Source organism: Macrotis lagotis, chromosome 1 (assembly GCF_037893015.1).
Source record: "Macrotis lagotis isolate mMagLag1 chromosome 1, bilby.v1.9.chrom.fasta, whole genome shotgun sequence".
Classification (NCBI taxonomy): Eukaryota; Metazoa; Chordata; class Mammalia; order Peramelemorphia; family Peramelidae; genus Macrotis; species Macrotis lagotis.
In genome coordinates, this window is record NC_133658.1 from 928,647,983 (window position 1) to 928,670,758 (window position 22,776).

The 22,776-nt window shown below is 45.0% G+C and overlaps 1 protein-coding gene across 1 annotated transcript in view; it reads left to right on the forward strand.

Annotated features, from left to right (window-relative positions):
- Positions 1 to 358: 358 nt before the first annotated feature.
- The window catches only part of LOC141511650 (uncharacterized), a 38,807-nt gene continuing 16,389 nt past the window's right edge, over positions 359 to 22,776 (forward strand). The window contains exons 1-6 of the mRNA XM_074220765.1: positions 359 to 706; positions 4,214 to 4,340; positions 5,228 to 5,322; positions 10,044 to 10,170; positions 10,618 to 10,713; positions 15,488 to 17,451. Of these exons, the coding sequence (XP_074076866.1) occupies positions 5,272 to 5,322; positions 10,044 to 10,170; positions 10,618 to 10,713; positions 15,488 to 17,451 (2,238 nt within the window). The 5' untranslated portion in view covers positions 359 to 706; positions 4,214 to 4,340; positions 5,228 to 5,271. The remainder of the gene's footprint in view (positions 707 to 4,213; positions 4,341 to 5,227; positions 5,323 to 10,043; positions 10,171 to 10,617; positions 10,714 to 15,487; positions 17,452 to 22,776) is intronic.

A 22,776-nucleotide genomic window follows, 5' to 3' on the forward strand; every position in this document is an offset into this window, starting at 1 on the left:
GGGCGGGGGACCGCGGAGCCCTCTGGGAGATAGAGGCGGCGCGCCCGCCCGCAGGAGAGACGCAACGGGAACAGCCGCGGGGGGCGAAACGAGAACGGACTACATTTCCCAGAAGGCATCGGGCGCCCCGGCAGCCCTCCTGGTCCACGGCCGCAGATGACGAGGCATGCCGGAAGACATCTCTCCGGGGCTCGGGAAGCGGCCCCCGACGCGGCCCCTGGGGCCTGACGGCGCTCCCGGGGTCTGAGGGCCGCTCCCGGGGTCTGAGGGCCGCTCGGGGCGGGGAGGCCGCGGCCCTCTTCCCCTCCCCGCCCGAGCTCCGCTTCCGCGAGCCCCCGGGGCGGCCAGTGAGTGAGTGCGCGTGCGCGGCCCGGCCCCGCCCCCGCCCGGCCTCCAGGGGGTCTTGGGAGGGGGCTAGAAATCTGGGACCCCCAGGTACAGAGGGGAGAGGCAGCTGCCCCGGGGAGGGGGCGTGGCCCTGGAAGGGGCAAAAAAATAAACATCAATCCTCCCCAAGAGGCAGGACTCGAACCCGCATCCTCCTGCATCCGCCGGTCCCTCCTCATCTCAACCTGTGAGAGATGAGCGAGCTGACGAACTGGGGCGTTGGGGGGTCCGGGGAGTCCCACGACATCGGCTGACAGGCCACGGGCCTTCCTCCCTGCAGGCAGGAGCCCCTGGCCCGAGGAAGAGGAGGGGCCCGGAGGTAAGGATGGAGGGCTTGATGGATTGATGGATTTGTATGGGACTATGGAGGGGGGGTGCGGGGTGTGGCACTGGGGAGCCCCGCGGCCCTGCAGCGCCCCCTCTTCCAGCGTGGACTTGGAGAAATGAGGGAGAAGCTGGCCCTGGTTGTGCCCAGTGCAGGAAGCTGGAGGGATGAGGAAACAGCCAAGAAGAAATTAAGTGTGCGGCTCAGGGGAGAGTGGCCGGCCTAGAGACAGAAGATGCGAGTTCAGATCCAGCCTCAGACTGGATTTATGTGACACTATGACATGTAACCTCTATCTGCTCTAGTCCACTGGAGAAGGGAATGCCGCCCTACGCCGTTACCTTTGCAAAGACAATCCTACAGACAGGGTGACCGGCCAGTTATGAAGGTTTGGACACCTGGGAACAACCACAGTGCAAACAATTAGCTGGGTTGTATGAGGTCTCAGAGCATCTAGGTGGTGCCGTGACAGACCAGACCTGGGGGTCAGGGAGATGTCTATTCCTGAGATCAAATCTAGCCTCAGGCACTGTGCGACCCTGGGCAAGCCCCTTGACCTCTGTTTTCCTCAGTTCTTCTGTAAAAATGAGCTGGAGAAAAAAAATGGCACATCACTCCAGTGGAAGAAAACCCCAGTGAAGTCACAAAGAGCCGAACATGGTTGAAACAACTGAACGACAAAAAGTTTGCTACCAATTAACAATAATTCCAAAGAGTGACATGGAAAGGGTTGCTTGAGGGTGGTATAGTGGGATTGGCTTGAGGTCAATGAGGAACAGAGAACAGGGTTAAAATACTCTGGGGTAGGAAGGGAGTTTGTTAACGAGCTGTCATCTTCCCTATGGATTCTGCTTCAGGGTGGAGTCCTCCCAGAGCATCAGGCTGCAATGGCCCAGGCAAGGCAAGAGGTGGAATTGCAGGATGCTGTAGAGGGACTGATGTTATGGCTGGCCCAAAAAGGCCAGGTTGCCAGGACGCTCCCATCCTTCTCTGGCAGATTGCTCTGTCCTTACCCAGCAGACTCAGGCATGACCTCCTAAGCCAACAAACTCAATCATAGGACCAGCAACAGACATGTATTGAGCAAAGAGCAACCAAGATAGACCCATCCTCAAAGGAACCAATGATCCAGAGGGGACATATCAATAGAATGTACAAGGCAGCAAATGTTACACCATAGACAAATCAGGTAGAATAATTAGAAAAGCACGAGCTATCCCCCAATAACTGGCAATAAGAGGCTTCAGGGAGGAGGTAGGACTTGGCCTGGGTTTGATAAAAGAGTAGATAAGTGACATGAAGGACTGGGAAGAAGTAGGAAAAGAGATGGGAGGTGGAAGGGTTAGGAACCAGTAACGTATTTGATTTGGAACAGGTGGTTCTCAGAGTAGAATAGTGGAGGGGAAGTTTGGAGGAGTCAGATTGTGGTAGCATGGCAGAGGATCTTCAGGAGGTTCCTGACCCAGTGCTTAGTACATAGTAGGCACCTATTAAATGCATGTTGGTCTGACTTATTGAAGGAGAGGGTTCCCCCTCGCTGCATCTGTACCAGCAAAGGCTAGATGCACACACACTGGGGATAACACAGAAGGCATTCTTGGTCACGTGTGGGTTGGACTGTCCTCTGATGTACTCTGTTGCCTCTTGAGCTGACTTTCTATGCTTCCAAATGCTTTTTGACTGCTAGTTGGCCCCATGGAGAAAGTGCCAGGCCTAGAATTGGGAAGACAAGTTCAGAGTTGGCCTCAGGCTAGCTGTGGGATCCTGAACACATCATTTAACTTCAGTTTCTTCTACTATAAACAGGAAATAGTCATAGCACCCATCTCCCAGGTTTGTGGTGAGGATCATATGAGAGCATCTTTGTAAAGATCCCTTGGGGACTGGAATGCCAGAGACCTGTCAGCTTGTGACACAGGAATGCTGAGGAAGTAGGTCCAAAAGTCAGGATGGTCAGTCCCAGAATTCCTGGGGGTGTTCCTTAGAGGAAACCTCTACAGTTAATGCCTTAGAGGGACAACAACATTCCTGACGGCAGTGTTGATCTGTTTAACACAGTTATCCTGACTGTACTTGTGATCCATTTAACTGAACAACCTCTTAGGACAGGATCTGGCCCTTAATAGATACTTATACTTTTCCCTTTTAGTTGTTGAAAAAGAAAAAAGTTGGGGCGGCTAGGTGGCACAGTGGCTAGAGCACCAGCCCTGGAGTCAGGAGTACCTGAGTTCAAATCTGGCCTCAGACACTTAATAATTATCCAGCTGTGTAACCTTGGGCGAGCCTCTTAACCCCATTTGCCTTGCAAAAACCTAAAAAGAAAATGAAAAAAATGTTACTAGCTAATCCAGGCTATCTCAACACGCTCAACTGTAAAAGAAATGGAATATAAGAATCAAAGGTGGATGGGATGTTTGGGGCCAGTGTGCAACCCAACAAGTGTCCCCTGTATTGAGTTGCCATCTGCCTTTACTCAGTACCCTTCAATCAGGCCCAATGCACTTTTTCTTTTTTTTTTTTTAATTTTTATTTATTTTTAAGGCAATGGGGCTAAGTGACTTGCCCAGGGTCACACAGCTAGGCAATTATTAAGTGTTTGTGGTGGGATTTGAACTCAGGTCTTCCTGACTCCAGGGTTAATGCTCTATCCACTGCATCACCTTGCTGCCCCTCAACCCACTTTCTCTTGAGGTGCATATCCTATTTTTGGAAAACTCTCATCTTGGTTCCAGCCCAAATTTTCTTCTCTTCTACTCATTCTTCTAGATTCCAACTTTTGCAGACAAATAGAATAAGTCCAGTTTCCTGTCCAAATTAAAGCTCTTAAAATACACAGAGACATTATTTCCCTCCTTGAGTATTTATTACAGGAAAGCTGATCCCGCTTTTCATCTCTGTGTGTGCCCTTCTTCATCCTACTTCTGTCCGCTTTTGCCAGGCCTGGGCCCCATACAGAGAATGCTCTAGGTCCTCACTGCTGCTGCCTCTGCAATCCCAAACTGCCTCCAGGGCCCCATCTTAACTCTCAAGTATCACCTACCAAGGTCTTTCTACATAGTCCAGGTGCTGTACCAGAAATTACTTTCTAGTAACTTACATATTCTATCCCCAACACACACACACACACACGACTGTAGACTCCTTAAAGGTATGAAATTGAACATTGATGATTTTTTAATTGTAATTAAGACCTAAAATAGCATAGATTTAATATCGTCCTTTGTCACAATTCTACTTTTGTGACTTTGTAATTTCACCCTTATACTATAACTTGTACCTTCACCCTTTTAATTTCCCCCATCACTCACTTTCCAGAAAAATTTGATTAACCTAAAGGTCATTCTTATCAATCTAAACTTTTGTGTTGTTGTTTGGTTATTTCAAATACCCTGCAGTGTTTTATTTTTCAGATAATGTCCAACTCCTTGCGACTCTATTTGGGGTTTTCTTGGCAAAGATACTAGAGTGGTTTACCATTTCCTTCTCTATTTCATTTGACAGATGAGGAAACTGTACAGTGTTGGGTGACTTGCCCAAGGTCACACAGCTAGTAAGTTGGATTTGCAATCTGGTCTTCTTGACTCCAGCCCAACACTCTATTCACTTTGCCACCTGACGGCCCATATTGGTAAGTCTTATCATTTTAAAGCTCTCCCATCACCTGAGAACTGATCTCATCTCCCAGTGGTGTCTAATGGGGAAAGACCTGAAATGACACTTATTCCACCTTCTCATTGAAGTGTCTAGCCAGTCAGAAGAAAGCCTACTTATGTGGTTCACAATTTTCCTCTGTCATCCTGTGAATCACTAGAAAAGATTCTGTTATCCCTAACTAGGGGTCTTTGGTCATCAGGAGAGACCACTGATTTCATTTATTGATGACTACTAATCTAGCAGTGGATCATGCTTGGGACTTTGACCCTCAGATTTCTCTCAAGACAAAGGCAGAGGTTTTGTATTGGTCTTTATACCCGCAGTACCCAGGGCACTGCCTGGCATCTGGTAGCTGCTTAATACAAGCTTCTTGAATTGAATTGAATTCCCTTTTGAGAAGAAAGAAGGAGGAGAGATAAAATGAAGGTGCAGGATACTATTGAAGTAAACACTAGGAAGACAAGGGAGTTTACATTCAGTTGCTTTGACCTTGAATTCAATACAATAGCACACCTGTATTTCTGCCAAAAGGAAATGGAGGAGTCAGCTTCTGGGCCTCTTGACTAGGCAAAGAACTTTTAGCAGACACTGGAGAATGAGATCAAGATACTAGGAACTCAATAAAATTCAAGATTTCCAGGAGAAATGAGCATTTGGTTTTGGGTGGCATGAATTTATACTAGACCTATTCAATAGTTTCATGACTTCTTTAGCAGAGTTTGTTGATCTGAGAACAGAGTAATTTATTGAAGAGTGACCTAGAATATAGGTTTGATGTGGCAACATTGCCTGGGGTGGAGGGATCTAGGATGCCGGTAGGAGCTTTGTTTAAAACCTTGTGACTTCTTTCTCCTTATCCAGGTCAGGCTTCTCAACATTTGGTCCTTGCCTAAGACTGGGCAAGTATGGCAGATGCGGAAGGAAGGACTTCAGGGGTCCTGACACCCATGCTTGAGGTAGGTTGAGCTTTAAAAATAGCAACAAAAATGACGACACCAACCGCAATAACAATAATACTTGAAGGTTTGCCCAGGACATTATGGCTATTGTGTTGTTGTTTAGTTATTTCAAATACCCTGCAGTGTTTTATTTTTCAATTGTGTCTAACTCTTCTTAACTCTATTTGGGGTTTTCTTGACAGATACCAGAGTGTTTTACCATTTCCTTTTCCATTTCATTTGACAGATGAGGAAACTGTAGTGTTAAGTGATTTGCCCAGGGTCACACAGCTAGTAGGTGGGATTTACAGTCTGGTCTTGACAGGGATATGAACTTCATTTGATCCTCACAATAACCCAAGGAGGTTTTATAAATGAAGAAACCGAGAGAGGCCAAGCTTAAGTGACCTGCCCACAGTCACATGACTAGTAATGACTAAGGCTAGACTTGCACTCAGGTCCTCCTCTCTTCAGGTTTAGTGCTGTATCCACCTTGCTATCTCACTGGCTTCTCTGCTGAAATAGCATATCAATTCTTGTATGCTGTATATAGGCCCATTTCTTTCCCTTTTTTTCAATGGTTTTTGTATACCCAAGTCTCATCTAGGGATATGAACTTCAATTATTCACTTCCATAAGCTGTAGAGTATTCTGATAGATGGATCTTTTTATATACTGTCTGAATTAGAATAGCTTCATATAAGTTCAGTTCAGTTACCATTTATTTAATAAACATTTAGTCAATAAATGTTTATTAAGTATCTGCTATGTGCCTACTATCTAAGAAATGTCTTAATGTCACTGACAATGGTGTGGTCACAGATCTAAATCCAAATATCATGGAGAATGAAGTCAAGTGAACCTTAGGAAGCATTGATAACAGTCAAGGTAGTGGAGGTGATAAAATTCCAACTAAGCTACTTAAAACCTAAAAGATGATACTGTAAAAGTGCTGTACGCAATATGCTGGCAAATTTAGAAAACACAACAGTGGCCATCTGTTTGGAAAAGATTGATTTCTGTCTGGGTCCTATAGAACGGCATTGTCGGGGAACTTTCACACTTCTGAACAATTACACACCAGCAAGTTTATCTTAAGACTCTGACATTCTTAAAACTCTGTAAGTGGGCTTTAGCAATATGGAACCAGGGATTATCAGAAGAGCAGGTTGGTTTTCAGAGAGGCAGAGGAACTAGAGGCCAAATTGCCAACACATGCTGCATTATGGAGAAAGCAAGGGGGTTCCAGAAAAACATCTGCTTCCTGACTGCACTAAAGCTTTTGATTGTGCAGCTTGCAAAAAACTGTGTCTAGCCCTCAAAAGGGATGGCAGGTGTCCCATATCATCCTACTTGTCTCCTTAAGAACCTTTGTGTGGGCCAGGAAGCAATAGTTAAATACCATGCATGGAGCAACTAATTGGTTTAAGATTGGAAAAGGAGTAAGACAAGACTATCTTTTTGCCATCTTATTTATTGAACCTAGCTGCAGAGTATATTATACAAAATATTTTATGCAGACAATACCTCTCTGATGGCAGAAGCCTCTTGAGGAGGGTGAAGAAGAGAATATAAAAGCTGACTTGAAGCTTCACATCAAAAAAACTAAGAACTTGACAACTGCTCCCATGACTTCCTGGCAAATAGAGGAAGAAGAAATGGAAGTAGTGTCAGATCTGAAATTCTTGGATTAAGTGCCTGGAATACAAATAATAAAAAGAGAGAGTTTGTTCCCTCAGAGTGCTTACATTCCAATGGGGGAGGCAAGACACAAGGAAGATGAAAAGGGAATAGTGTCTGGTTATTCCTGGCATGAAGGAATCTCGTTCCCCGAGTTGAGACCAAATGGAGATACAAAGATAACAGAATGAAGGGATCTGATTTCATTAGATATTTTTAATGTAGTATGTGTGCTTATGAACCCTGAGTGCCAGAGTGAGGACTGACTTGTCAGATGTCGTGACCTAAAAAGTCCCTTCATACTCTTAAGAGATTTTTCAAATAAAAAGTTCAACCTACATTTATTAAATACCTGATATATGTTAGGACCTGGGGATACAGAGAAAAAAATAGGACAGTCTCTGACCTTCAATTACTTAGAGTCTAATGTGGGAATCCCTGAGCACAGAGGAGAGAAGTGAGGAAATACAGGAGGGAGAGGGACACCTACAAGAGTCAGCCAGGGAAGAGAACAGAGCAGATCCATCAGTCAGGAAAGAAGAGAAAGTGTGCAGAGAGATAGAAAGTTCCTTTGCTTGTCACAGCACTGCACTCTAGGACTACTGAGTGGAGTTTGGGGCCCACATTTTAGGAAATCAGCAATTGGAATGAAGGTTCTCTGAAATCAAGTAGTTTTCAAATGAGGACATACAATCGGTTTCTACTTCCCATTTCATTTTCTACATTTGGTGGTAATTGCCCTCCAAATGACTGATTATGTAGTTACTCGACGTTCTCACTAGAGATAGGGAAAAGGAGGAAACCCATGTACAATATATATATTCAAAAGAGACTGATTAAAGGATATGCTCCAAAGCCATAGGAGACCTGAAGAGGATTAGAGAGAAAAGCACAATCATTTGGATAATCTTGAAGTAAACTGATTGGTTGAGATGTGTCTGTGGAGAGTAGAGAAATTACGCAACACTTCTCAGTTTACTCAAGAGAATGAAGAAGGGAACAAAGAGAACAGTACCAAGACTCTCAGTTGCTATAAGTCTTTAGGCCTAGATGGAAATTTTTTTGAGGTTGCATTTGAGGAAACAGAGAGACCTGAACTGATTCTAGGATTGAAAGCAAAAGAATTGACAAACTAGAAAGGCCCTTACAGCCATCTAGTTCAACTCATGCAGGGAAGGAATCCCAGTCATTACATATTGACTGGGTCTTTCATCCTCTGCTTGAACACCAAAGGAAAGAGAAGCCAGTCGCCTTTCAAATCAGACCATTCAACTTTTGAATGAACCTAATTGATAAAAAGTTGCTTTGACACCAAATTGACCTCATTGCATCTGGTCCTGCCCTTAGATTAAAAAATAAGTCCAGTACTTCCTCCTATGATACCTAAAGGCTAAACATTCCAAGCTCCTTTCATTGACCTTCATATGACAAGAACTCAAGGACCATCAGCATCTTGATTTCCTTTTTCTGTATGTGCTCCAGATTATCCGTTTTCTTTTAAAATTGTGGGATTCTCACCTCTCTATTACTGGAAGTTCTGATGCTTTCAAGACATCCTATGGTCACCTTAATTTTTTGGCTCCTATTCATACTGATATTAAATTTGCATCCTGCTATAACACACAGATTTTTTTTTCAGATCATCTTCTGTTTATCCATGACTTCTTTTATTTGTGAATTTGATTTTTTTGTGCTCAAGTGGAAGACCTTTCATTTATCCCTATTGAATTTCATCTTCTAAATTCAGGCCGATGCACTGTCTTTTGAAGATCTGTTTGGATCCTAACTCGGTCAGACAGCATGTTAGTGATCCCTCCTAGCTTTGTGCCATCAGAAGATCTGATAAGTATGTTCTCACTTAGCCAAGTGATTGATGACAACATTAAACAACACAGGGCCAAGCACATATTCCTTAACTATCCCATGGAAGATCTCCCGGCATTAAACCATTAATAACTAATCTTTGAGTCCATCTATCCAGCTAGACCTGGGCCCATCTAACTGTATTATCATCTAGTTCCTATCTCTCAATCTTCTCCACAAGTGTGGTATGAAAGAATAAGAAGCTTTGGTCCTGTATATCCACAGCCTTCTCCTTTGTCTAGTAGTTTAGGGATCCTGGCAAAAGTGAGGAAGTGAGACTAATTCAGAGTGTGTGTTCTCAATATGAAGGCAGGACCTGGGGTAGAAAAGAATACTATGAAGCAGGTACTGAAATATATAGAAAGAAGGAATCAGGGTAGGTAGATATCCGTTACCCAAATCTAAATTTGGTGATAAATTGAAAAACTTGAACCTCAGAAGAGGAGAAGTTACTGAGTGACAGCAGCAGGGTCAGAGTCTACTAGAATAATCATGGAGAGCAAGGAATATTAGAACTCTTTCTCAGACCAGTTTGTCGGAGTATATGAGTCAATACTATTCAGGATAGCAGGGATTCCGTGAGGTTTCCTATGAATGCCAGAAGTTAACAGGACCAACCCAAGAGATCTAAAATGAAAAGACGCATGTTCACTGTTGTTTGGCTCTTCATAACTCCATCTGAGTTTTGAAGCAAGATCACTATTGGAGTTATTTTTAGCAAAGATCCTGGAGCAATTTGTCATTTCCTTTTCCAGATCATTTGACAGTTGAGGAAACTGAAGCAAACAGGGTGAAGGGACTTGCTCAAGATCACACAGCTAATAACAGTCTAAGGCCAGACTTGAACTCTGACTTCAAATCCACCACTGCACCATCTGACTGTCCCATGGACTAATTAAGGGAGATAAATAGCAAAAGCACGATAATTAAAGGGCAGGCAGAGGTGGAACAATAAGTGGATGGGTTAGGTTTGAGGTCAGTGAGAATGAGCTATCAGTCAATCGATATAGGAGGGACATTGGTTTACTCTTGAATAATTTGGAATTCATTTGGCATTTTGCTAGCTTGGTTCCACCTTAGGCAAGTGCTACCCCCATAATTATACAAGTTCTCTCTCCTGGTACCTGATACTTCAACTGGTGGCATTAGATGCTTACTACCATCTAATGTGATCAAGAATGTGTTTGATATTTCAGAGCTCAGTGACATTCAAAGATGTGGCTGTTGAATTTACCTGGGAGGAGTGGACATACCTGGACTCTGCTCAGAGAAACCTGTACATGGATGTGATGGTGGAGAACTATGAAATCTTTGTCTCCCTAGGTAAGTTCAGTTATGCCATATATATGTGGCTTAAGAATCTGCCTTCTCTCAGAAGCTGAATGAACTGTCTCTTGAGATGGTGGATTCTCTTTTAAAGCTCTTCAAGAAGAAACTGAATGACTACTTGTCAGGTCTGTTATAGTGAGGACATATATCCAATGTGGGTTCCACTACGTAGCCTTGGAAGTCCTTTCTAACTTGGAAATCCTGTGATTCTGTAAAAAAACATTAAAATCTCAGGGAAGATAACAATGGCCTAGCAACAGTAAATGAACAAGTTTTCCTCTTGAGCCTAAATTAGACAAATGACTCATTCTTCCTTGGAATGTTTTAGAAACCCTCTGGATCGTCGCTTGTGCTTCCTTTGTTATCTTCTTTTCCCTGTAGAAATTGTGCTCTGAGATATCTTGTGGTTTCCTCTATTTCTTCATTTCCATTTCCAAATAGGACTTCCTGTTTCCAAACTGGATATGATCTCCCTGTTGGAGAGAGGAAAAGCACCTTGGAACTCTGAGGGAGAAACATTGACAGCTACTTGTCCAGGTGAGAAGATGAAATGCAGGCAGTTTAGGTTTGGCACGCATCTAGGGTCTCCCCAAAATCTGGTATTAAGAGGGTCCCTTCTAGAAAGAGATGCAAAGTAGATATGGGATGGACAGCCATTTGTTTTGTTCTCAGAAAAGAAAGACTCAAAGCACAAGTTAAGCACACATTGGCAGATAATTAAACTATCAGTATTGCCACATTTTTCCTGTTAATGTTCTCTGAGGACATTGATATATTAAACCATGTAATATTTGGTGGGACTGCTGAACGGCCATTTTACTTGTGTGGATCTGCCCTGTTTGAGGAATTTGCTCCAAGTCCATCTCTCCTGGCAAATTGGAGCATGGACTTTGGGGATTTCCTCCAGGAGAAGGATGTATTTGAAGAATAGCACTTCTGCTGCAAGTAACATAGGCTTCATCCAGACCCTCACATCCTTGATAAATCCACTAAAGCTGGATCCATCTCAGGATTTCGGTTTGGTCACCTGTCCAGAGACTTGGGATCAGGGGGAGGCTCATCTAGCCCAGTATTGGTTTTTCCTCTGCCACGTGTAGATGGCCATGATGGCTGCTTTGGGGAGTGGAGAGGGACCCCTTTCTTCCCCATGCAGAACTATCTTGCTCAAGCCACCTGTTCAGATCATAGGACCTTCTTGTATTTTTTTTGTATCACTGTTATTTCCAGTCTCAAGGTCATACAGTATAAAAAAGAACTGATCTCAGAGCCAAGATGATCTGGGTTCAAGTTCTGACACTAGCATTCTCACTCTGAGATAGCTCTCAGGGTTCTAGGGAACACTCTAGATCTTGGATTTGTCTTGAGTCTCAAACAAAGATAGGGACAGGGCAAATGCCCTCTATTAAGCTACGTTGAAAGGCCACGTTTTTTCCTTGGAGATCCTAACACCCACAAAATCAGAATTCAGTCCCTAGCCCATTATTTCTAAATTTTATCCCTCTTCCTCCACTTCCCTTGAAGACATTTCTTGTTATTAAAAAAAAAAAAACAGTTTGCAATTTTTTTAAAAAAAAGGGAAAAAAGAGAGAGGTTCCTTTCAAAATAGCTATATTTGCATATGATTTGGGGGGGGGGGGAGTAAATCTGCCATGACCAACTCAAGACTTTTATTTTTTTCTTATTTAAGGCAATGGGGTCACACAGCTAGGTTATTATTAAGTGTCTGAGGTTGGATTTGAACTCAGGTCCTCCTGACTCCAGGGCCATTGCTCTATCCACTTCACCACCTAGCTGGTCCCCAACTCAGTACTTTTAAAGAAAATATTACAAGATACCCTCAAAGCAATACAGAGCAAAGTATGTAAGCAATTAAAGGGATGTTTGTGGTGGGGTTGCACCACTAAAAATAAAATTGGTACTACCTGAATTGGTTTATGATTTCGTGTTGTACCAATCAGACTTCCAAAGTGATACTGTATAGAGCTAGACTTAACCACTTAAATTTATCTGGAAGAAGAAAAGGTCTAGAATTAGAGGGAATCTAATGTCGGGGAGCCCTAGAGATGCCTCACTTGGAACAGGCCCAAGAGAAAAGTTCAGTGACATCATCAGAAGTCAGTATTAACTCTGCCATACTGGAGATAGGAGGACATGCATATGTCCTGCTTACAGGCATTGCCTGCATCTAAGTTAATACATGGGGGTGCCCTGGTCACATACATTTCCATCGACTGTTCATTTCAGCCTGCTCTTTTGGTCACTTGTTATAAACCTCTTACCCTGAGCCAGGTAGTCAGAGAAGGAAGCAGCTAACAAGTCTAAGAGCTTGTCTGTCCATTGAAATATTTTGTTCTCCTTTGTCCTCTGACCATACTGTCAATTCTTATAGCCCATGGCCTTATGAAACTCTTCTTAATTCTTAGTCTTGGCTATTTGTCCTGGTTGCAGGAAGCATTTTCTTCACCTAGGCCTCTTCATCAAACTCAGTTGGAGCTAGGAGATCATGATGATGATGTTTGTTCTTCATTCTCAAGGAGGACCATGATATCAGGGAGGTGATGTCATGACAAGCCCCCTGAATTGGATTGGAGTGGGGGGGGGGGAGTTGTGTTAAGTCACCAGCCTCACTTTCTCCTCCAGAGTCATCTGGGTCCAGTGACCAGATATGGATCAGGATGCCTGGAGATGACTTGGATGTGAGCTGGGAGATGATATCATGACTTTAGAACCAGGAGAATAATTTATACAATTGCACCAATATTGTAAAAATGATCAACTCTGAAAGATGGGACCTCTGATCATTACAGTGACCAATCATAATTCTAAAATATGAATGATGAAACAGGTGAAATACCTCCACATAGAGCTGATGAGCTCAGAGTACATATCAAAGGATGTTTTCTTTTTTTTGGACATGAGGGAATTTGTTTTATATGAATTTGTTTTATATGAATCTACATATCTATATTGGGCATTGTTTTTTTCTTGCCTTCTCCATGGGGGGAGGGTTATTTAGAGGGCAAGGAGGAAGGGCAGCTAGGTGGCACAGTGGATGGAGCACTGGCCCTGGAGTCAGGAGGACCTGAGTTCAAATGTGGCCTCAGACACTTAATAATTACCTAACTATGTGGCCTGGTAAAGTCACTTAACCCCATTGCCTTGCAAAAAAAAAAGGCAAGGAGAATTTACAACTGAATTTACAACTGAAGATAAAATATAATTGAATTTTTTTTTAAAAAGGTAAACTTCTACCCACAAAATGGCTTTTAAACTCTCTTTATTTCTTTTCCATTATTTTAGGAGATTGTTTTTAATATTTTTCAGAAATATATTATTGGACACATTTCTTTTTGTTTCACAACTGTGGGAACGCAAATCAAACTCTTTTACAAGTGTTCACTCAGATGCATCACTTATGCATATACTTAGATTTCAAGTCTTTTTTTTTTCAGTGGTTTTCCACTGTTCTGTCTTCCAGAATGTAATTCTGGTTTTCAGTGAGTATATTATTTTCTCTATCTTGTAAATTATATTTTTTGATCCACAAAAGTCTGTCTTCTCAACCTACCATCCCAATGCACCCTCATCCCCCAAATGAAGATGAAGGAAAAAAGAAAAACCAATGTTAGCAGCATGGATAGCCAAGCAAAACAAATTTCTGCTAAGGTCACATTCAAAAAATTTCTTTCTCATTCTATTCTCTTGAGACCCTGAATCCTTCACCTCTCTATCTGGAGGTAGGCAGCCCTTTGGAATCATGGTTGATTATTACTTTTATCCAGGTTCCTAATTCTTTCATAGTTGTTTATCCTTGCCATATTATTGTTGTATAAATTTCTTCTGGTTCCGTTCATTGCATTCTGCAAAAGTTCGTAGAACTTTTCCCAGAGTTCATTGTATCTGAAGAACATTTCATCATGTTTATATGCTGCCTTCTACAGGAATTCTTTCCCATTCCCTTTCAATTCTCATACTTCCTCAATTGTCTAGAATTTGTATGTATATTTGTTTGCTTGTTGTTTCAGCCCTTGGCTTGTGAGTTCCTTGAGAACAGGGTCTCTTGCCTCTTTTGTATTCCCAGCACTTAGGACCTTGGTCTGGCACATGGTAGCTGTTTCATAAGCTTTATTGATGATACAGTCTGGTTTTCCCCAGTTCATGAGCACCCTCTCAGGCCACTTTTCTTGACCATCTCTGAAAAGAGCCGTTTTTATATGTCCTTAGAGTTTGTTTTCCTTAAAACTAAACTTTCCTTCCAGTTTTCTCCTTTTTCTTCTCCCTTCTCTCCTTTCCCTCCTATTTCTTTGTATGTAATGTGATTTGTAACCTTTTTTTTTTCCTTTCTTGTTGGGTGAGGCAGCCATTACTAAGTGAATTGACCAGGCTACTAGGTGGCACAGTGGGTAGAGCACTGGCCTTGGAGACAGGAGAATAGGAGTTTGAATTTGTCCTCAGACAACTGGCAGCTGTGTGATCTTGGGCAATTCACTTCACCCTGATTGTCTCTCCTCCAGGGCATCTCCAGTTATCTTGATTCATATCTGGCCCCTGGACCCAGATGACTCTGGAGGAGAAAGTGGGACTGGTGACTTAGCACAGCACTCCCTCACTCAAATCCAATTCATGTGCTTGTCACAGAATCACCTCTCTGATGTTGTGGTCCTCTTCATGAATGAAGAACAGACATTATTTCTTTGTACAATGAGATATCTTTATGAACCCAGTATCGTGTGTGTGTGTGTGTGTGTGTGTGTGTGTGTGTGTGTGTGTGTCTATATCCTCCTTTGACAGTTCAGATGAGAGTGCAATTCAAGTAGCAGCCCCTCTTTCCACTTTCTAGATTGTATACCCTCATTATGCCAAGAAATTTTTCCTAATCTTCCTCTCCCTTCCTCTCTTCTCTTTCCATTCTTTTACCCTGAAAACATTATACTTAGACACCTGCTTTGACCCCTGAGGTCAGTAGAATTCAGTGTAGATGCATAGATTTAAATGTAAGCAGTCTACCCTTGTTTAGGCCCTTATGATTGTTTACATTTACTCTAGGTCTCTTAACTCTTGTGGTTTGGACTTTAAAGTTTCTACACAGTACCAGGCTTTTCATTAGGAATACTTGGAACTCTTCTATTTTATTAAAGGTCTGCCTTCTCCAATGTAGGATTATATTCAGTTTTTTGGGCAAATCGTTCTTGGAGGTAAGCCCATATCCTTTGTCTTCTGAAATATCATAATCCAGGTTCTTGATACAAAGCAGTTTCCTTTCTCCTAAAACAAAGAACATCAACTAGTGATTTCTAAAAATTTCTTTCAGATTCCTCTACTCAGGAGACCAAGTATGAAAGTCATGACTCAAGATGGATCCAGGGAATTTGCACAGGAGCATCATCTAACAAAAGACTGAGAGAGAACAGTCCTTGGCATTGTAGAATGGGAGAAACTGGGGAATGTGATATCATTTTGGAGGCACTGAAAGACAATGAGAAGAGAAGTTCCAGAAGAGTAACAATCACTGAGAGAACAAGTCTTAATAGAGTAAATGTATCTCATTGCAGTGCAGAGTTAAGATTTGCTTCACTGAGGAAAGGTACTATGAAAAAAAATCCACATAAATATAAAACACTTGGTAAGAACTTCAGGGGGGTTTCAGACCTAAATAAATGTAATACAGTCTCCATAGGGAAGAACGATTACAAGAATATTGAATTCAAGAAGTCCTTCAGTTACCACTCAGACCTCATTAAATTCCATAGACTATATGAAGGAGAAAAACTATATGAATGCAATGAAAGTGGAAAATCCTTCAGTGATGAAAGAAATTTTATTCAGCATGAGAGAATTCATACTGGAAAGAAACCCTTTCAATGTAATGAATGTGAGAAAGCCTTTAGTGAGAGTCGAACCTTTCTGAGACATCAGAAAACTCATTCAAGAGAGAAGCCCTATAAATGTAGTGAATGTGAGAAAACCTTCAGAGTGAAGCAAAATTTCAGTAACCATCAGAGAACTCATACTGGAGAGAAACCTTTTGAATGCCCTGAATGTGGGAAAGCTTTTAGCCAGAAAGGAAGCCTTATTAGACACCAAGGAATTCATAGTGGAGTGAAACCTTTTGAATGCAATGAATGTGAAAAAGCCTTCACTTGTAAGGGAGGCCTTATTAGCCATCAGAGAACTCACACCGGAGTAAAACCATTTGAGTGTAATGAATGTGGGAAAGCCTTTAGACTGAAGGAAACTCTTAGTAGACATCAAAGAACTCATACTGGAATAAAACCTTTTGAATGTAATGAATGTGGAAAAGCCTTCAATGACCAGGGAACCCTCATGAGACATCAGAGAACTCATGCTGGAATAAAACTCTTTGAATGTAATTGTGGGAAAACCTTCAGTCGGAAAATAGGGCTTATTAACCATCAGAGAACTCACACTGTACTGAAACCCTTTGAATGCAACGAATGTGGCAAAGCCTTTGGCCTGAAGGAAACCCTTATTAGACACCAAAGGACTCATACTGGAATGAAGCCTTTTGAATGTGCTGAATGTGGCAAAGCCTTCAGTAGAAAAGTCTATCTTCATAACCATCAGGCAACTCATAATGAAGTAAAGCCCTCTGGTCCCAGTACATGTGAGAAATCCCTGACTTTGAATGAACACTTTGTAAGTCCGAGAACTCAACCTCCAGAAGAAAACTTAAAATGCAGTGTTTGTGGAAAAGCCTTCAACGACAGGGAGAACTTTAGTAGACATCAAAGGAGTCACAGTGGAGTAAAACGCTTTGAATGTAACGAATGTGGTAAAGCCTTCAGTGAGAAGGGAAGCCTCATTAGACATCAGAGAACTCACACTGGAGTGAAACCTTTTGAATGTACCAACTGTGACAAAACCTTCAGTCGAAAAGTATACCTTCTTAATCATCAATTAACTCATAGTGGAGTGAAACCCTTTGATTGTAATGAATGTGGAAAATCTTTCAGTCTGAAAGGATACCTTGAAAGTCATCAAAGGACTCATACTGGAGAGAAACCTTTTGAGTGTAATGAGTGTGGGAAAGCTTTCAGTGAGAGAGGAAACCTTAATAGACATCAGAAAACTCATAGTGGAGTAAAACCTTTTGAATGTAATGTATGTGGGAAAGCTTTCAGTGAAAGGGGAACCCTTATTAGACATCAGAGGATTCATACCGGAGTAAAACCCTTTGAATGTAGTGATTGTGGAAAACCCTTCTCTAGGAAAGATGAACTTAGTAGCCATCAGAGAACTCATTCTAGAGAGAATGTAATGAATATGGGAAATCCTCTGGTCAGAAAATATACCTTGTTGGCCATCACATAACTTGCGCTGTTTCCTTCCATCCCTTCTCCCCACTAACATTCCTCCACTAGGACATGATTGAGTTCTTAGCTATAGGGAACAGCTTAAAACACATCAATTAATTAACAATTATTGTCCGTTACATGTGATACACTGTGCTGGGTGCTGAGGAGGAAAAAGAAAAAGACAGTCCCTGCCCTCAAAGAGCTTATCATCTAATGAGTTCTAATGGATTACATCAGCTCCTTGAAAGTGATAGCTTCCATATCTAAAGTGGGGCCCTCTTGAGAAGCATCAGGGAATTGATGGTGATAACATGGATCACAAGTTTCATTGACCATGGGAATGAATTTGGGTTCTCATCAAAGCCGCAGCCAAGATGTTGGCTGGGGAAAGCTTCTGAAAGATCCCTCTTAAGCACCTTATACCTTATATGACATTCTAATGCTATTAGTGACAATAAAGTTAACCAGATCTGTGACAATGGTGCCTGATGTGAGATTTGTTTTTTTCACTGATCCTTGTACCAAAACCATTCAAATGGTTTTGAGGGAGCCAGGTGCCAAAGTGGGAAAGTTGCTGGATATAGAGTCAGGAAGATGTGAATAAAATCCCCTTTCAGACACTTTACCTCTCTGTACTGCAGTTTCCTTACCTGTAAAATAAGAATTATACTCTTTGACCTTTAATGTCCCTTCCAGCTCTAAATCCATAATTCTATAAGCCTACAAAGCTTAGTTTTTCTAGATGGTCAGTTTACTCATGTTTTATTTTTTATTCTAAAATAGAAATTACTTTTTTTAAGGGAATAAATGTGTGAAGTGGTAATTTTATTTATTTAGTGTGTGAAATAAAGTATTTTACACTTACATCCATAAGAAACATGTAGATAAAAAATGTGCTTGCTTTTGAACTTTTTTGAGGGTATTTTTAAGATGATGTTACAATTCTCCACAAGAACTCCACTTTTCATTTCTTGGACACTCCAATATTCCATTGCTTTCACTAAAAAAAAACCTTTTTTTAAAACTCATTCCCTCAATTACTGAATACATTTCCAGTCTTTTGGTAACATAATTATGCAAACAATCCTGACCTCCCCTTTTCTATATCATCAGGGTTGAGGAAGCTGATGCTTTATTATTTCTTAAATATAGCAAAGAATCTTGCTTCCCTCAGAGAATGTTCTTGTTAGGTTAATCTTTAGTGGTGTATGAATGGGAGTCCTCTCTCTAGAGGTTCTGTATATTCATCCCAGGCCTCTTCTGATTTCACTTCCTGAATCACAAATTGTTTCTTAGCATCTAAAACTGAAAACTCATAGACATCTAAGAAAGTTGATTTATGAAAGATCCCTCCTCCAATTCTAGTTGGTATCGGTCAATCTGATATCCTAAACACTGTATATCAGATCCCAAAGTGGTGATGTGCAGGTGTATGATCACTTGTGCAATCATAGGGGAGCTAACTAGACTCTCCAGTTTTTTCTTTATCTTGGTGAACACATCCTGCATAAAGGTGACTCAACTGCATGGAAAGTCCCAATTTATTTTTGTACCTCCAGACCATTCAAGTGACTACCTTATGACCTAGTCAGAATGTATGGCCTGTTATGACTATCTTATGCTCACTTAGTGAAAATGCCCTGTCATTCCCCAATTGAGGATCCCTCTGCTAATGTCATCTTTGGCCATCCAGAGCAAGTTCTATCAACCAATGAGATTCTGTATATTCACCATGCCTCTTTTGCATATTTGGGTCTCAAACTATAAAAACAAGGTCCCAGACGAAGGAGGTATCTCAGGCCATGAGGGAGATTTGAGATAAACTTCAGGAGGGGGTCTATGGATCCTTTAATAGTGTGCTATTAGAAGCTCTGCTTCAATCGCTTAGTGTAGGCGGGACAATTCTATTCACCACATCCCTCAAATTCAACATGTCCAAAAGTTTCAGACCGATTCCTGAGCCACTTCCTCTTCCAAATGCAAATTGCTGTCAAGGGCACTGCCATCTTTCCAGTTCCCCAGATTCAGGCTGTCATCATCTCTTACCCGACTGCTGCACCAATCTTCCAATAGGGCCCTTATATCATTCCTGCCTCCAGGCAAGCAGCTGCCAAAATGATTTCCCTAAAGCATAAGTCTGACATGCTACCCCATCAAATACAAACTCCCAGATTTGGCATTTAAAGCTTTTGACACCTAGCTCCTCCCTCCCTCTCATGAACTCTCCAATCCAGCCATATTGACTTCCTTGCATGGCTCACACAGGACACTCCACCTCCTGTCTCTGTGCCTCAGCCCTGGCTCTTCTGCCCCCTGCCCCCCAACAACCTCTGCCTAAGTTTACCAGGTCTTCTCTAAGATTCATTTCCAATCCCACTTTCCCAGTATCTTCTGATGGTGGAACCTTTTCCTTTTATTTTTCATCTATTCATCTCACTTGCATGTACTTTTTTATAACAAGATTATCCTACATATAATAATGTCTGCCCTTCAAAGAACACCACAAGGTGATGCCATGACAAGCACATGAACTGAATTTGAGTGAGGGGGTGCTGTGCTAAGTCACTGACTTCACTTTCTCTGCCAGAATCATGTGGGTCCTGTTGACCAGAGGGGAATCCGGACTAGAGATGGCCCTGGATGTGAGGCAATTGGGATTAAATGATTTATCCAAGGTCACACAACTAAATACCATGGTCTAGCAGCTCCAGGTGTAAACCTGAGTGGGGACTTACGGCCAAACTTCTCTATCCACTTTATTTTGGGTTCTGTCTGGCTCCCAATACCAGTCTAGGGGAACGATTCCAGATTATCTTGCCCTTTGGTTTTATTTCTTCTGCTCATCCACTTGGGTTGGTAGTATTAAAAAATACTAATATTAAATATCAAAATACAATATTAAAAAATAGTTAAAATTAAAAGGTTTCACTGACTATGCAGCTTCTAGGGGAGAAAACAGGAAAACCAAATTCAGCCTCTTTCTTCCCACTGCCCCACAGGAAAGAAGGGGATTTTTGAGTTGCCCCTTTAGGAGTTGCATCCTTCCCCACTCAAATGAGGAGGGAAGGTCTTACTCTAGCTCATGCCTCCACTAGACTTAAGTTCCTTAAGAGCAGAGCCTTCTTTTGCCTTTCTTGTTTTTGTTTTTAGATTTTTCAAGGCAATGGGCTTAAGTGGCTTGCCCAAGGCCACACAACTAGGTAAGTATTTAAGCGTCTGAGACCGGATTTGAACCCACGTACTCCTGACTCCCGGGCTGGTGCTTTACCCACTGCACCACCTAGCCGCCTCCTTTTTGCCTTTCTTGTTCCAAGTACTTAGTGTAGTGGCCAGCACATAGTAGTGTGTGGGACAAAAATCCACTTAAAAAAATAGACTCCCCTGAGCAAAAAAAGGAGCGTTTATTTTGCCTTTTCTCGAGAAAGGGCACCGCCCCCAAAGTGTCACGAAGGTAGTGAAGGTCAAGGTCTAGCAAGAGGATAGGGCCTGGCCCACTGCCCCTCCCCAGCTGGCTTCCAAGCCGGTGAGTTAAGGTTTTCAGAGTCACGGCCTTTCTGTGAACCACCTGGCAACAACGAGAATGAAAGGTTTGCGTAGAGTGTTGGGTCAGCACCCAGCTGGCCAGGGCATCGCCAGATTCCCAGTGACCCTGTGTTGTCCGTCTAAGGGAATCAGTGTCTGAGGGGGCCGGCTCTCGGGCTGATGGGCTAAGAGGAGGGGGCGGCCGCCGCGGCCCCTCCGGAGAGTGCCCCCAACAGGATGGGCAGGGGGCCTGGCAGTCTCGGGGGCCCAGGCCCACCCCCCGCAGGAGCAGCCTCTCATCCGGCCCTAGGCCCGGCAGATGGGCCGCTGGACAAGGGGGCCAGGCCGCCTCGGGGGGGCTCCCACGTGGTGGGGGCCCCGACCCGGGAGGCCTGGGCCCGGCGGACGTCACCCCGCCGCCCGAAGGAAGCAGCGTGGGGGGCCGACCCCGAGGTCCACCCGAGGCCCACCCGGGCCCCCAGCTGTGGCCGCCCCGGCCTCGGGGGCCCCTCGGGGGCGCGGTCCGCGGCGCGGCGGGGCTGGGGCACGGGGAAGGAACCGGCCCTGATGCTGCGCCTCCTGGTTGCTCGGCCCCTGGCGCGCCGGCGCGTCCTCCGGTTCCCGCGGCCCCCCCCCACTTCCCTGCGGGCCCCGGGCCCCGGACCCCCGCCGCCCGCCGGGGCGCAGGACTGGAGAGCGGAGGGGACGGAGGGGACGGAGGGGACGGAGGGGACGCCCCGGCCCCCGGGCTCCCGGACCGCGGCCCCACCTCCGCCCGGCGCGCAGGCGCGAACGAGTCTAGCGGGCGCGGAGCCCTCTGGGCGATGGAGTCCGGAAGCGCGCCGGCGGCACGGACCGGGCGACTACGTCTCCCAGAATGCCTCGGGCAGGCCTCCAGCCCCTGCGGCGCCGCTGCCGCGGCGCGCGGTGCATGCTGGGAGTCGTTCTTCCTCGTCCGGGCCCCGCCGGCTTTCCAGCCCCGGGAGTGAGGCCCCGCGTGGTCCCGAGCCCCCTCCGGGCCGCGGGCCGGGGCCCCTCGAGTCCCGGGAGTGCGCAGGCGCAACCCCGGCCCCGCGCCCCCTAGCGGAGCTCCTGGAGGAGCGAGCGCGCAGCTGCCCCCCCCGCGGGTAGGTGTGGCCCAGCGTGCAGCGCGGGGGGGCTGGGACGGGGGCGGGGCGGACCCTCCCCCACCCCGGGGACCGCCCCGTGCCGCCTCGCGGGTGGGGGAGGGGGCCGCGCGTGTCCGAGAGGGAGGCCCGCGGCCAGGCCGCTATGGGGGGCTTCCGGGGTGCGCGCGGGCGCGTGGAGGCAGCCCCGGGGGCCGGGCGCCCCCCTCCCCGCCCCCGTGTTCCCCCTGCGTCCGGGACCCTCGTGGGCCGCCCCCCACCCGTGTCTGCCTTTGCCTCCTCCCCCGCCCCCCGGGCTGAGCCCCCCGGACCCCGGACCCCGGCCTGGCCGCCCCCTCCCCTCCCCGGGCTGAGACCGAGCCCCTGGGCGGCGGCAGAGCGGGCCTGGGCCGGGAAGGCCCCTGTCTAGGCCCGGGGAGGCCGCGGGGCCCGGGGAGGGGGAGGCCAGGCCCGGGAGGCCGCGGGGCCCGGGAGGCCGCAGAGGCCCGCGGAGGCCAGGCCCGGGGAGGCCGCGGGGCCCGGGGAGGCCGCGGGGCCCGGGGAGGCCGCGGGGCCCGGGGAGGCCGCAGGCCCGGGAGGCCGCGGGGCCCGGGAGGCCGCGGGGCCCGGGGAGGCCGCGGGGCCAGGCCCGGGGA